Here is a 15656-nt window from a genome sequence, read left to right as displayed (position 1 = left end):
AGACAGTGTAGATCCTTTACCAGTAATTTTAGTGTTTGTTTTGTCACAATGGAACTTATTGAATAAGTCCCCCAAAGATAGCTGCCAGCTGGCTCATTAGAAACTGTAGAATCTGTGATACAATGCCAGTCTTCATCACTCTCCATATGTTTTATTTTTACCTGTATTTGTCTCTCTGTTCCAACCTCCCTGCTGGAATCAGTGTAATCTAGGCTAATCTAATCTCATCTGTTGGAACGTGGAGATATCTTTGGTCATGGCTCCAAAACGGCAGTCCTACGTTGCACTGTGAGAGAGCTTCAAAGAAGTCACGGTCTTGTGACCAAAGATAGCCAAAGACAAAATTCTGACAGTCAGAAATTTGAACCACCTCAGAAAATGCCACACCTGCAAACCTACTGACAGGAGTGCAGTTTAAATGACGTGCTGATCATCACAACACTGGTGCTAAACCCAATGATGAAGGTAAAACGAACAAAATAAAATGTTTGAGGTTCTAACAAAGAAGGCCTGGGTCCATCTCTCCTTCTCCTCTTCTTCTTTTTTCGTATTTTTTCCAGACACATCAATATCACTTCATATTAATAATTAATATTAATACATTAATATCACTCTTGGCTTCATTCTTGCTGAGCCTCACTGTTTACCACTCCAGCAGTGCAGACTGATGACGTACACCAGTGATGTTTCCTTGCATACTGATTGTGTTGTAGCCAATAAGACTCAGTCGGTGTGATCATCGTACAGTCGACATACATCAAACTTCATGCTGTGCCCATGTTTAGAAGATCCACGTCGCGCGGTGTGGCTTGCAATAAACTGGCATTAGAGGTAAAACCCAGCAATGTTCTGGTGAAAAAAGGGGGGAAAATTAGTGTGTAAGCTATGACCTTCATTCTGTTAAATGTTACGGCATGTTCTTCCCATTTAAAGAACCCTATCTTTAAATCATCAGTTTTACACCACCTTTTATGATGTATACAAGAAATTCAGGAAGATTCATGTCCATTTATGAAGGTGAGTAAATTCTGTTCCACAAATAAGCAGATGAGCACCTTGAGTCTACATTGGAGAATTACTCCAAAGTAATGCACGAGCATGATGCCATAACTGTTTCATACACACAACTGGATTTCGTATTAAGAAACACATCATTGTCTCTTTAGTCTGAGTGGAGTCTATTTTGTCAGCGTGTCTTTGTGAAAACAGCCACCGCACCGCCGTTTCCTTTGCTCTGCAGTCTTGAAATCACCTGGCGCCGCTGTTGTGACAAGCAGCACTCCAAACAATAATTCAATTTGTCGCTGCTTTGCATCCTCACTCTCGCTCACAGGCACACGTCTCCTTTCAATCAAGAAAAATTTAGTGAGTGAGCGTGAGCGAGAGACACAGACAGAAAGAGAGAGAGAGAGAGAGATGGAGGTAACAGACAGTCTGGAGGCCCAGTGGATTCAGATCACAGCACCTGGCCTCATCTTTCTCATGTAAAACAGCTTCTATTCCTGACAGTTTGTTAAAAACCACCCAAGGAACATGCCAGATTCAGATGAAAGAAGCCTCAATGTTGGCTTTTTTTCTTTCTCCTTTTTTCTTTCTTTTCTTTTCTTTCCTCCCCCACTCTCACCACACCACCACCCTCCCATGATACACCGCTGCACTAATTGCTATCAACATGAGTCACAAACGCTCAACCCACTTTTTTTCCAGGCGAAAATTATTACTGGCAAGCTTCACATCCGTCAAGGCGTGCTAATTCTATTTTACTGGTCGTCTGGGGTGTGTGCGTGTGTGGGTGTGTGTGTATAGGTGTGTGAGTTCGGCTGGCTCGGTGACAGAGCACGTCATGCTGGGTAAGACTTGGGTGGCAGAGTCGCCTTTGAACTGCAGACGGAATATGTCAGTTTCTGCTCCAAGATAAACTTCAACCAACAGGGAGCAAGAAAACTGTAATGGTAACACAAACAGTTCTGTACACCCCAGCAAAACTCTGTATGGTGATGTAAAGTACTGTTACAAAAGGCATTTTTTTAAATTTTATGTAAAATCACCTTTAAAGACCATACCAGTGATTTTGCATGTTTAAAGTATAACTAATATCCACAAAATGCATCTTCCCAAAGCAAGCAGTCATATATTAGAACTCCAGAGTCATTTTTCCTTTTATCCAGCCACTGGTTTCCATTTATTCCACTATGATATAAAAATTAACTTTCAGAGACTTCAAACTTTCTTCACATCACTCCACATTAGTTTTCCTAAAAGTAGCAGCACTGTTGTGTTTTAATGGCTTGAAATTGGGTGGCGTGAAACAGTCTCTCCACTGGAAAATAGTCCCCAGAGAACTCTTTGCTTTACAAAGTCAATTATCAGTTCTGCGGTTTATGGATGGCAACAATATCGCTAGCCACAGAAGCAGAACATCATTAGGTGGGTGTTATGAAATCTTTAGTATCCCCACATGATTTGCAAAAATGGTTTGTTGCAATGTAAAAGGTGAGTAAATTGCAGTAAAGAAGAAAATCATTGGTATGAGCCTTTACACAAAGAACCCTTCAAGAGCTCTGAATTTTCTCAATGTGATGGCAGAGTGAGGGATAAGACAGAGAAAGTTTGTGTATTCTTTTTGTGGAGCTGAAACCACAGAGAGACCTCTGTAAAAACATTATATACAAGGGACCCAGAATGATAAAAGACTCAAATTGATCTGAATTGAATTCAGTGTGAGAACAAAGCAGCACTGGGCCAGGGTTTCCACACATCTGAAAACAGTGAAGAGACAGGGCTCTCCCTAAAGCCCTGAAAGCTGTTTTCAGAGGCACTACAGGATGCTTTATTGCCATTATAAATACTAATCATTGCATTTAAGAAGAAAACATAATGTCATATAAATATAAAAGTTGAACAGCAGCTACATAAGGAGGCCACTGACAGACAGTGGTGATTCATACCACTGTTATTAATATTAATATAGAGTTATGCAGTCACAAGTGTGTGTTTATATAATATAATTTATATGCTCTTTTATATGCTCTAATCTTATATCCTTGATAGTTAAATGAAACGTTTATTAAAAATTTAAGTATGGGCCAATATGAACCAAGGAGCTTCCTTTTATATATCATGTCCATTTTTGTTGATTCCAGAAATGTGTGAACGGCGGCATGCTGTGTTTGTGCTATTGGCTTATGACGGAAACTGAAAATACCAGTGCAGCGTGCGTGTGTGTGTGTGTGTGCGTGAATGTGGAGAGGGTGTGGGGTGTATATGTGTGTGTGTGTGTGTGTGTGTGGGTTGGGGGGTGCAGGGTGGAGGGGGGTGGGGGGTGGGTATACACTATACAGTGTGGTTGGCACAGCTCTGAGGGGGAGAAGATCCAATCTTTGAATGTGTTGGTGCGAAGGTGGAATACTGCAGAAACCCTGCTGGGCCACATTTCACAACTCTGCTAGGAGCCTTCCTATCGGCACACACACACACACACACACACACACACACACACATGCACACACACATGCACACATCTCACACCACCCACTCACACTCACACATTTAAGACATACAGAAACATTCTCCAGCAGGCCTGGACTGCTCTACATCTCACTTCTGTCACTGAAACCACTTAAGGTGATTTTCATGTTTTAGGAAATTCTTTAAGATAAAATGAAAAGTGCACAGTGGTCACATTGCCATTTCACCTAGCAACAGCATCATGCCTGTGTGTGTGTACTGTTGTATTTGTGTTTGGGTACACACACACACACACACACACACACACACACACACACACACACACACACACACATCTATTTATATGTATGTATGTATGTATCTATTTATCTCTCTCTATATATAATGTGTATATCTGTGTGTATATATATATATATATATATACATACAGTATGTGTGTATATGTGTGTGTGTGTGTGTGTGTGTGATTGTGTGTGTATATATCTATCTGTCTGTCTATATCTATATCTATATATAGATATAGATATAGATACAGATATAGATATAGACAGATAGATATCACAGTTGTATGCAGGTCTTGGCCTGGGGAAGAGGGAAACAAGGGGCCACTCTGCATTCAGATCAGGAACCAAACCACTGGAAGACCCCAACAGGATTCCAGTGTGGGTTGCCAGGGCAACATGAACAGGAACTTTCAACCATGACAGCAAAACTGCAGAAGCCGATGAGGAGAGCACAAAACAGCAGGGAGGGGGGAAAAATAACCTCGATTTGGAGGGAAGCGACTGGAAACACAGCGAGTGCAAGCAGAGCATGATGGGACATTTTAGTGGAGAAAGTTTCAGAAGGTCTGGCATGTTAAAATAAACGAGTAAAAACCTTGTTGTGGGTCTTGTGTGCCACGGGCTGGCAACTGGTTGTTTTGCTTGTTGCTAGGTAACCAAAGATCCCCCCCCCCCCCCCTCGCCCCCCTATCCCAAACTTGTTCTCAGCCATTTTGCTCTCGACAGTTTCCACCTCACCAGGCTGAGAGAGACAGACAGACAGAGGAAGAGGGAGGAAGAAAGATTGTGAACTAGCTACCCCCCCACCACCACCACCACATACACACACACACACATACACATTCAAACACACGTTTCACCACCGCCCCTGTGGTCACCCTCAGATGCAGATGGCAAGGCCCAAACAAAAAGACGACCCGCTGCCAGCGGCCTCGGAAAAACCTGTAAGCAAACACTTTTCTGCTGTTCCTTAGCAGGCGGCGTCCTTCTGCCACTGCTAAACACTTAATTAGACAGTAGTGCCGTAGTCGCTCAGTGTACTTTCCCAAGGCCTCGTTAACGAAGCGTGCATGGAGTTGAAGCGGCGAGCGTTGCCTACCGCCCGGACAGCGCTGTGCCAACAGCAAAGAAGTGGATGGCTATGGATGAGAAGAAACAAAAGCTTCCCGTGCCAGGAAACTTGGCTATTATCGTCCCACTGCGTCTCCCAAGGACGACAGGACAGCGACGGTCCAGACGGGACAGATGTGAGGTCAGATAAAGCACACGACAAACACTCTTGAGCACTGCACACATGGCTCAGAGTGAAATTATGTTTGTTTGTCGGCCTACTAAAGGCCTATTTATGCTCAACATTAAGTGCATATCCAGATACAGACAGTCCATACTCATGTGTTCATTTCATCCATATTCCAAAACGGAGCCGTACCACCACAAATTGTGGAGGTACGGCGGAGCCAATAGGGCGAGAGAGACTGGTCTATGAGCGAGACATGAAGACGACATTTTTAAAAATCATAATACAGTTGTCCCTCGCTATTACGCGGTTCACCTTTCGCGGCCTCGCAGTTTCGAGGATTTTTTTTTTTTTTTTTTTTTTTTTTAACAGCGCATTGTGTTCTGTGTCTTGATTGGCTAAAGGAGAGCCCGTGCATTGTGTTCTGCGTCCTGATTGGCTAAGGGACTGTAGACCATTGTAAATCAATCTCCTCCGTGCCGTGTCTCCTGTACAGTACAGAATGTGTTCATTCTATAATACTGGACTTCTTTTTCTACGAAGGTTTGAACTTTGAGAGTTTAAACAAGAGAGAAAAGTGAGAAAATGTTAATGCCTGTCTGAGAAAAGTGTATAAAGTGTGTAGTGAGGGGTTTTACAGCCTTAAAACATCTAGAATAATTGTAAAAAATAAAGCTGACTACTTCGCGGATTTCGCCTATTGCGGGTTATTTTTAGAACGTAACCCCCGCGATAAACGAGGGACCGCTGTATTATAGAAAAGAATTCTCCATCCTCCCTTCATGATGTATTTAATGACCTCACAGACCACCGCCGTCTACAGCGGCACCTCTGTGTGTGCCTCTTTGTTGCAGGTCCGTCATTACGAGCTCATCCACTGTCGCCATGTTTGCTGTCAGTGAATCCACGTGAGGGCAGCTCTGAGTCAAAAGTTTCTGTTTAACATCCGTGCCAACATGAAGAATCCATCACAGTATGTGGGCAGTGACAGCTACATCGTTTGAAACAGACGGATTTATTTTTGCGTGTAAAGGGAGCATAAATGAGCTTTAATAGCAGAGGTTTGTGATGCAGCTGATACTGATACTATATGACCGCGGTTCCACCTGTGTTTTCACTGTCAGATCCAGTCAGATTGATATTCCACACATGACTATTGAATTTCTTTTCCCTGTTTAATATGTAAAATTAAATTTAATCAAATTAAATTAAATTAAATAAGGAAAGCAGTGTTTCTTCTGTAATATGTTTACGGCTGTGGTGCTTTGGACGATAATTCTAGCTTTGTCCTGTACCTGTAGCTGTCTGGGTCGAAGTCAAGGTTATCATCCATTTTATCTTACATTTTTGATCAGTTTTTGGTTTTGTTTTGTTCGGATGAAAGTTTATAGTTTTAATTCATTTTTCAAATTGGGTTTGCCGGGTTAGTTTCATTTTTATTTTTTGAAAATGCTTAGTTTTAGTTTAAGTTTTCAGAAAAAGGGTTGCGTCATAAAAACGCAACGAAACATCAGACCATTTAAAAAAATGTCTTCACAGAGGACAGATGAACAAAAAAACCGACAGAGATGAAAACTAAATGGATTTTCTCCATAATTTTTAGTTTATTTAAGTTATTTTTGTAAACACACAATACAGTTTCAGTTAGGTTTTTTTTTTTTGGTAAATATTTTTTCACACCTAGTTTGTTATTTCTTCAGTTTTCGTTAACAATATCAACCCTGGTCTAGTACGTTTCAAACTGAGGCTCTGTTATTTGTTTATTTATTTATTTTAAATCATACCATAATCAGTATATTCACTATTTCCAAAGCATCTGGATTGCATTTATCTTAGTTTTAGATAACAGTGACCAAATTGCAATGTATATTTCAATTTCATATTTCATCTTGCAGTGGTGATGTGTCTGCTGTGCTGGTGCATCACTGCTAAATGAATACAGGGGAAACACTGAGGAGAGGGATATGGAAGTATTTACAGGTCTATCTGTCCTTTTATTCTTGATTTGACTGCTTTTCTGAAGTGAAACTGGTAACAGCTGGCAGGCTCTGAGGAGAGTGCAGCCTGAGCGCATGCTTTATGGAGAAAAACTATTCCTCAGCGCTCGTATGATTCTGGAGAGAGACTGAGAATGCAGACAACACTGGTAGAAACTAAAGACCTCGGATTTCTTCACACCAAGTCACTGAATGAAAATTGCTCTCCTCTGCTGTGCCAAGTGCTTTTTGCTCCTCCATTGAGGTTTCCCTGGGGACTATTTTCCCTGGCGGAGGGACTGTTTCACTCCAACCAGTTCCAAGCGATCAAAACACAACAGTGCTGCTGCTTTTAGGAGAACTGATGTAGACGACTTTATTTTGGTTTTTTGAAGAAGGTTTGAAGTCTCTGAAAGTTCATCTTCATATATCACATTAAACATGTAAAATCACTTATATTGTCCTTTAATCTCATCATTTTATGGCCCCAAAATCCAAAACTTCACAGAATTTCATTTTCCCATAAAATGTTGAAATGCTGAAACCCATTGAAAGTCAGACTAATACAGACATTTTCAATGAGTTAATGGCTTTGTAATGCAGGATGAGGCAGGTTTACAGAGGTCACATCCTCATTTCCATCAGAAGGGCCCAATATTAACTAATATCTAATAAATGATTTTTAATGAGGGGCCAATACATCAGCCTAACAAGGACTGTGGTGTAGCTGAGAGGAGGCGTCAGCTGTGTGTGCAGGACACCAGCAGACAGCTGATGTTATGGAAACAGCCTGGGAGGGTCTGGATGGGCCCTGGCCAGCTTGAGTGGCGAGCTGAGCGACCTGGCACTCTGCAGGCTGGAGGAAGCATGAAAGAATTCATGAAACAGAGAGGGACCGACAGCAAATAAGTCTGATGATTTACAGTGTGGCTTTCAGAGCATCTCTTTAAGCAGGATGAACGAGGAGAGACAAGATAAATGAGGAGAGGAGTCTTCTCTCTTCACATGTGCAAACAATTTTCCACAAAGAACAACCACAGGCCAAATGAACTGTCTGCTCAGGACGTGAAGCGTGAACAAATGCCTTTCATATTAAGTCAGGACCCTGGAGACCCATATAGTGCATGTGTGTGTGAGTGTGTGTGTGTGTGTGTGTGTGTGTGTGTGTGGGGCTGGATGTGAGTCGCTGCCATGCACCTGTATTTGCCAACATTTACAATGTAAATGCACACACCTTATTATAGAACATCATGGTTCCCTCTAAATGTTCAATTTAAATTCAGCCAATCTCAGCTCAGATTAGATATATGCTGCAGGGTGTTAATCCTTTGATGTATGTAGTGGTGGTGGGGGGTGGGGATGGGGGGATTAGAGACTGAGAGGGTAATGACTATCCAATCCAATATGATACAATACCATCAGTGCTGGTAAAGTTAGTCAAATCAAGTCATTGAACACAGTGACTCTTCACTTTGTACAATACATAATAATCACATTCCAAATGAGCCTCTGCACAAAGGAGTTAGAGTACTAATTACTTTACTTTTGTTTAACTTTCTAACATTCAGATCAACCATTGTCAGACAAACAAGATGCCAAATCATATCATGGTCTACAATCGGTTTTGGATATTGCATCATAATAAATAAGATAAGAAGGTCTGATCCTGGACCAGCAGATAGGAGGCAGGTTAGGCTGAAACCTCAGCTAACATGATATTTCATTCTCTTCACTGAGAATCGAATCCCTCAAAAAGTCCAAAGGCAAAGTAAAAAAAAAATGAACGAAAATGATCACTTACAATACCTTGTTATGAGGAAAAGTAATCGAATTACAGTAATCTGAGTAACAGTGATCTAATTACTTCCAACACTGGATATGATACAATACAAATAAAAATGAAACAATATGGTCAGATATGATTCAATACAATACAAAATGAGGGCATATGAAAGGTCATCCAAACAGAACAAAACAATACAACACAAAACAATACCACCCCTACCTCTTTTCTTTTATTCTGAATTTCAATTTGTTTTTACTTTACTTGCTGTAAAAAAAATCCCTTTTTTCTCTCCACTCGCCAAAACAAAAAAGCATCTTCACACCTCTAAGCAGTGATATTTTAAATATTTATGAAAAACATGTTACATTTCAAAGGGCTGAAGGTGACGGAGTTGCTGACTGGGCAGGTGATGATGATGACAGAGGAGCAGGATGAAGATGACGGCAAACAACAGGGACAAATGTCATTAAATATGAAAAGCTCAGTCCATAAGCAGGAGGTTTGAGGTACAACGCCTTGCAGCAGTCATTGCATTGCGGTGATTTTCATTTTAGTTTCTGTCTTTCTCTGATTTTTTTTATTTTTTATTTTATGATTTTTTTTTGGATATTTTATTGTAGTCAGATTGTTGTAATTTATTATTATTGATGTGATTTTAATTACAGTTTAGTAGACAAAAGCTGAAAGAGTTTTACTTTTCATCTTGGTCAATCAATTATTTTTTGATTTTAGTCAAATTTTAGTCATTTTTTTATGTTCTAATTTTAGTTTAAATGAAGTCTTCAATTTTGCTGTGTTTTTCATCAAAATAAGTAATTTATTCATTATTACTTTTAGTCAGAGAAAATTTTGTCTTGTGTTTTTTAATGTCATGGGTTTTTTCATTTCACAAGGGAAGAGATGAAAATTGAATACAACTTCACACCATCATCGTTTGCAGGGCTCAACATATTTTGGTTATAATGACATCATCGTCATGGCAAAAAGGATTCTTACACCACGAGGAGGTGGGGGGCAGCTGGTTGGACAAGCATTTTGACTGTCAGCACCTGTTTTACTGCTCGTTAATCACTCAGGCTAAGGAGGAACACACACACACACACACACATTTTAAAAAAGTGTGACCATCCTGCCAGCACATTTAGGTAACGGCCAATCTGACTCACCTCCACACAATCAATAGGCAAAAAAGCAGAGAAACCCTATTAAATGTCGAGGGCTGGTTCTTCACACACACACACACACACACACACACACACACACACACACACACACACACACACACACACACACAGCAGCAGCATTGTTCATCAGCACAGAGAGGACAAAAATAGAAGGAAGACGAACAGTTCAGAGCCTGCAGCCAGTCAACAAGAGACAGAGACAGACAGACAGAGAGAGCGAGACACACACACACACACACACACACACACATACACAAAGTAAGTCCTTTCAGTACTGAGTCTCTCTCCATTCAGGCGCCTTGTCATGTTATAGAGCCTGCTGTTCCTGCCCAGAATCTCCTCCTCTCCCAAACTCTGTGTGCGTGTGTGTGTGTGTGTGTGTGTGTGTGGAGACTCATCTTTTTACACAAGCCTTTCCATAGATCTCCACTAAAGATCTTTGGAAAGTCTTAGTATCGCTGTGTCCTTTCTGTTTGTGTGTATATGTATGCATATACATATGTGCGCATGTGTGTGTGTGTGTGTGTGTGTGTGTGTGTGTGACTCAGAATAGTATACGTAAATGTATATCTTTTTTAATGTATTGATTTTTCTATGCATTGGCTGTTATCTTTCTGCATGTGTGACACACTTTGTAACTGTGTGTTTTGAAATAAAGCTTTACTTTCTTACAATAGTTGTGTATCCTCAGATGTCCTTAGACCATGTTGAACCACAGTAATATTCATGCTCAGTTATCACTTAAAATAATTTGGGTTGGTTAATGTTGCACAGCAGCCTAAACCCACTTTCTGCCAGGTTCTACATCTGCTCTGCACAAGTCAAACAGCATCAAGAGAAAATCCAAGCCCCGCCCACAGTTTGATTGACACTGTTAATACAAAGGACAAGGGCATGGCCACCAAAACTACCAGCCAATCAGCAGCCATGGCTCATTAACACTGAATGAAAGTTCTTTGTTAGGCTCTAGGTGCAACAGCGGCCCTGGAAAATAAGTTCGCTCAATTTTTTCCTCAGTTTTCATTCATCACACCCCTTTTAAAGCCGCTCAACACATCTGTGCATGTTGGCGGCCCCTAGTGGTAGTGAGAAGGAAGTGTCAGAAATCCAAGGGCTTTGATACTCAAAAATCAGGTACTGTGTGATCAGAAAACTGCCACAGCTACGTCGGCTCTGTGATGCATCAAACCCAAACATACAAAACGGATGACGAAGGCGCAACATCCGATACTGGTGAGTTCATCTTCCTTGGGACAGAACGTGGCTCTCTGCTGCTCTACTCTGAATTACACGCTTACTTTCGATTTGTCATTTCCTGTGGGCGGAGATGCCCCCCGCCCCACTCCCACCCCCACCCCCAGTGTGCTCACAACAGCAGAATTTCATTACAGCAAACAGAGTGAACCTACAGCGTTTCAATTAGCGGAGGTGGGACTCGCCCCTCTGCCGCAGCCCCGCTTATTAATTCAGGCTGATAAGAAAGGCTGGATTTTCACATTCAGTCTTGTCTGGTGCAGCTTCGAGTGTAAAATGTAAAGAAAAAAGGCTGAAAGGCAGCGCAAGTGAATGTGTCTCACTCTCACTTTTCTTTTGTAGAGCCGGGATGCCCAGCATTTCAGACCATTCAGCGAGGACACAAAAACATTTCCATGAATCTGTATCCGCCTTGTCTTCTGAATCTGCTCAGAAAAACAACCAGTGAAATGCTGCAGATGACACACACACACACACACACACACACACCATACATGCAGAGCAGGAGTCAGACCACAAAGTCAAAACATGTGCGGCAACACACAATTAAGACATGAACTGCATACATAGTGAAAGTAACACACACACAGACTGTCTCTTCCCTGCAAGGATGCATACAGGATGCTGGGCAGAAAACAATTTCACAGTTTACATGCATCAGTCGACCAATCACAGAGCTTCACAGTGCAGCGAGTGGACTCTGAGCAGAGCAGAGCCTGGCTCAACAATAACACAGGTGGGCTTTTCATCTTCTTGTCAACTCTGAACACTTTGCAGACGAATGGGTGATGGCAAGTGGGCTACAACACACACACACACACACACACACCTGAAAAATTCAATACTGGTTGTGATTGCATAATATAAATTCCGACCTCCAGTTATCGTGAGGCAAACAAAAAATAACACTAAAAAAACTGCATTTTCAGAAAAGCATTACTTCACGCCTTCCCCCCATGCTTCTTTCTCCTGTCCTCATATAACACCAGTCTGATATGTGGTAAACTATGAAATCAAATTTACAGCTCTGTGCTACAAAGGCAGGCACATTGTATTCTGCAAATGAAAAGATGGGTAAAGTGAGTTTAGCTGGGTTTCTGCTTCACACATCATTGTGACAAATATGAGAACACCAGTTGCAGCTTATGCAAGTCTTTTCTCTGTAGAATAAGCATATCTGCTGTGTGGCAGAATGATGAAACCTTAGAAAAACATCCTCTGAATGAGAAGGCTCCCACCTTCCACCTAAGCCATCGCATCTCCCTGACGTACATTCAGAATCGCTCAATCCCTCAGACAAAATGAAATACAGAAACAAGAGAGGAGGCAGGGATTCAATTTTCACACCCATCAATCCACATGCTGCTCATAAATGTCAGCCTTAGGGAAATTGAATGGCACCATTTGTCTGTGTTTATTAGGCTAGGATGAACTCAGTTCTGTCGACCTTTCAGAGTACAGGCTCATGCCAAGTTAATTGAGGAGAAGTCAGGGCTTGGGGTCCTGGGGTTGGCAGAGCCTGACTGCAGGTTCCCTGTGGACTCCTTCGCCGCAATAAAAAAGAAAAAAGGACAGGGAGATGGAGAAGGGAAGTTCATCAAAAGAAAAGACTGGAGTCTGTTGAGAGAATGTCAAATATTTTTATTACAGGAGAGCCCGGTCTGAAATGCCAAAGCACAGGAATCCCACAAGTCAGAGCTAAGCAGTTGCGGCCTTGGTTCTGGGAACTTTGCTTGAGTGAGTCACCACATTTCTGCAGCACTGATCATGAGTTTGTTCTCTTTACGGCTGGCCAAGAGGAGATTTTTATTAGCATTACAGCCAACTTATCAGGCTAAGAGACAAAGTGGAACCCAGCCACACTTACTGAGATGCTGCATACTCAACCTGGTGAAGCTCAACTGACAAACTGCACAGGTGAGCATGTTGTGTGCAGTTTACATTATTTCTCTTCAGTTTTTCCTTCCCTACAGAGTTGCCTCGGCTGCATTTCAAACGACCAATGTGCAAAGCTGCCTAGTTCACCTTTAACTGTGATCTCTTTGGACTGTGTTAATCATCCATTCAGTTGTATAGTTACATGACTATACAAACTATTTACCAACCATTTTCCCTGAAAGCTCCAACAAATTTGAGCAAAATCCTGTGAGCTATTTATTTGTTTGTTTGCTCGATTGAAATAAAAGAGGTGTCAGGCAGTCTGCAGCTCGGGTGTTACACTGACAGAAAAGCTCTGATTGGAAGTGATGTCCCCACCAGACGCCACCACTCAAATCCCCCAGGCGTCTGTCAATATCTCATCACAAAGAGCCTGTTGTTTACACAGTCAGGCTGCTCTCACTTGACCCAGCCTTAAGCAAAAATCTCTATAATATTTCTATAGTCTTGCCATACAGACTTGCAAGGTATTTCTGGTCCTACCTTAGTTTATAACGATCTTATTGCACTTTGTGATGTTTTTATCTCCTGTAAGATCGCTATAATAATCTTATAGTGATTCACAATGGACTGTCAATGTGTGAGCAGTATTCTGTTGTGAATCTACACTGGCCTTAATACATTTTATAGAATCATGTATTTCCAGTGAAATCACTATTATTGTGTATCTGCATGGCATTTTTCTAAAATGTATTAGTCTCTAGGATTACTGTAGCAATTTTAGCTATAGGGAGACACTGACGGTCAAATGCCGTTAAAGTGCTGTGCATTTACATGTTAGCAAAATCGCGTTTCAAGCCACAAATAGGAAACCCACTGCAAAATTCATGGATAAAAAGCTACATCAATATTTTAGTGGTGGGTTTGTGTGACTAAATCAGCAGTAAGCTGTCTGTTTACTGTGGGTCCCCGTCTCACTGTGCGCGCTGCCACACACAGGAGCGTCCCTCCGCTGTTTATCATGGATGTTGTGGCGCACAATGGCTCAGGTAGTTTTCTGGTCTCAAAGTGGGGTCCGGGACAACCAAAGGCCCCTTAAGGGAAGGAGGGGAAGGGGAAAAGTTGGCAGCAAAACGACGAAAATAGCTTCATTTAACTGTAATTAACTCATTAGAAATTACTGTGACTAAAGAATGTGCAGTTTTACATTTTCTCTCCACAAACAATGGAAACAAACTATTCCAACCCAAAACGATCACGACACCAATCTGATGTGCCTAGGAACAAATGTGATCAAACAGCGGTCCGGGGCCCCAGTGTGCATGGCCCCCTGCCCTGCAATTATGATGAAGCCTAGCGCATCTGACCATTTGGATACATAAAACCAAACCCTGTTCCTTGTGCATGCGCGCGCGTGCGCGCCTGTGTGTACACAACAGCCTCCTGAGAACAATAACTTGTTCCTGCGCTGATGTGGAGCGGCTGGTGTGATGGATGGTGGAAGGTGACAGAGTGGGTGCACGGCCAGGGGGACGTGACGGGACGGGACGGGGGGTGTAGGGGTTGGAGGGAGTGGGGGTCGTTTACTTACGCTGCTGTTCTCCCCTGTCCAGTGGACCATCGCCTGGTTGTGGGTGGCATCCCCCTTAAGCACGAACGAGCTGCTGAGCAGAGACACTTTGTCCCGGGATAGGGCTCTCCTAAAGCGGGGCGAACTCTCCGCGCCGCCTGCTTCTCCGCCAGCGTCCGTCGGTAAGCCCGGCCGGGAGCCTGCGTCTCCTCCGCCCATGTCAAACATACGGTCCTCCCCGCCGCTCCAGTTTAAAACCCCGCTGTCACAGCGCGCGGGTCCCGGCAGTGCCATCCAGGCCGAGACGGTCAACAGAAAGACGCAGAGGTGCGCGACGGCGGACACAGGTGCTTCAGGGCGCAGAGGTGCCATGGTTTGCGCCGTGCTAGCGCTCATATAGCGGAGGCTGATGGAGAGGCTGCCGATGCTTGTGGAAGATAGATAGGTGTATACTGTACGCCGAGAGAAACAGAGAAAGAGAGGGAGGGAAGGAGGGAGGGAGGGAGGGGAACATGAGCGAAGGCAGACAGTGGAAACAACGTGGACGCGTCCCTGTGCCAACCGGGATCCAGTTAGCGGCACATTGCTGCCATCTGTTGTCCTGCAGCCTTACAGCACCTGGTGACTCACCTCATGATAAAAATCGGTTCTTCCATTTCCTGTCAGTTGTCATTTGCATTTTAAATACTTATACTCAAAATATTTTCTGTTGTTTATGTTGTTATTCTAAGGGGGCGGGTTAGCCTGGAGGATGGGATAGAGGAGGACTTGTGACAAGTGGATATCACTTTAAATCCCAACCCACCTGAGGAAACCCTTTTACAAAGTGAATTAACATCAACTAACACCAACACCAGCACTGGCTTGGTGTCACCAAGAGCAATCTAAAACATACAGTACACGTATCCAAAATGACAGTAATACCTGAAGAAATATGTGTGTAACATTAGTCCACTTACAGTCTAACAGTCATCTTCCATGCCCCCTTGAGCATGTGCTGGTGACCAGCTGGCCACCAC

General features: G+C 42.6%; 1 protein-coding gene across 1 annotated transcript in view; it reads right to left on the bottom strand.

Annotated features, from left to right (window-relative positions):
* sorcs2 (sortilin-related VPS10 domain containing receptor 2) overlaps positions 1-15059 on the bottom strand; it is a 409650-nt gene extending 394591 nt beyond the window's left edge. The window contains exon 1 of the mRNA XM_030076136.1: positions 14659-15059. Within this exon, the coding sequence (XP_029931996.1) occupies positions 14659-15033 (375 nt within the window). The 5' untranslated portion in view covers positions 15034-15059. The remainder of the gene's footprint in view (positions 1-14658) is intronic.
* Between the last annotated feature and the right edge of the window lie 597 nt (positions 15060-15656).

Source organism: Myripristis murdjan, chromosome 18 (genome assembly GCF_902150065.1).
Source record: "Myripristis murdjan chromosome 18, fMyrMur1.1, whole genome shotgun sequence".
NCBI classification, from domain to species: Eukaryota; Metazoa; Chordata; class Actinopteri; order Holocentriformes; family Holocentridae; genus Myripristis; species Myripristis murdjan.
This window is presented reverse-complemented; position numbering and strand designations above follow the sequence as displayed.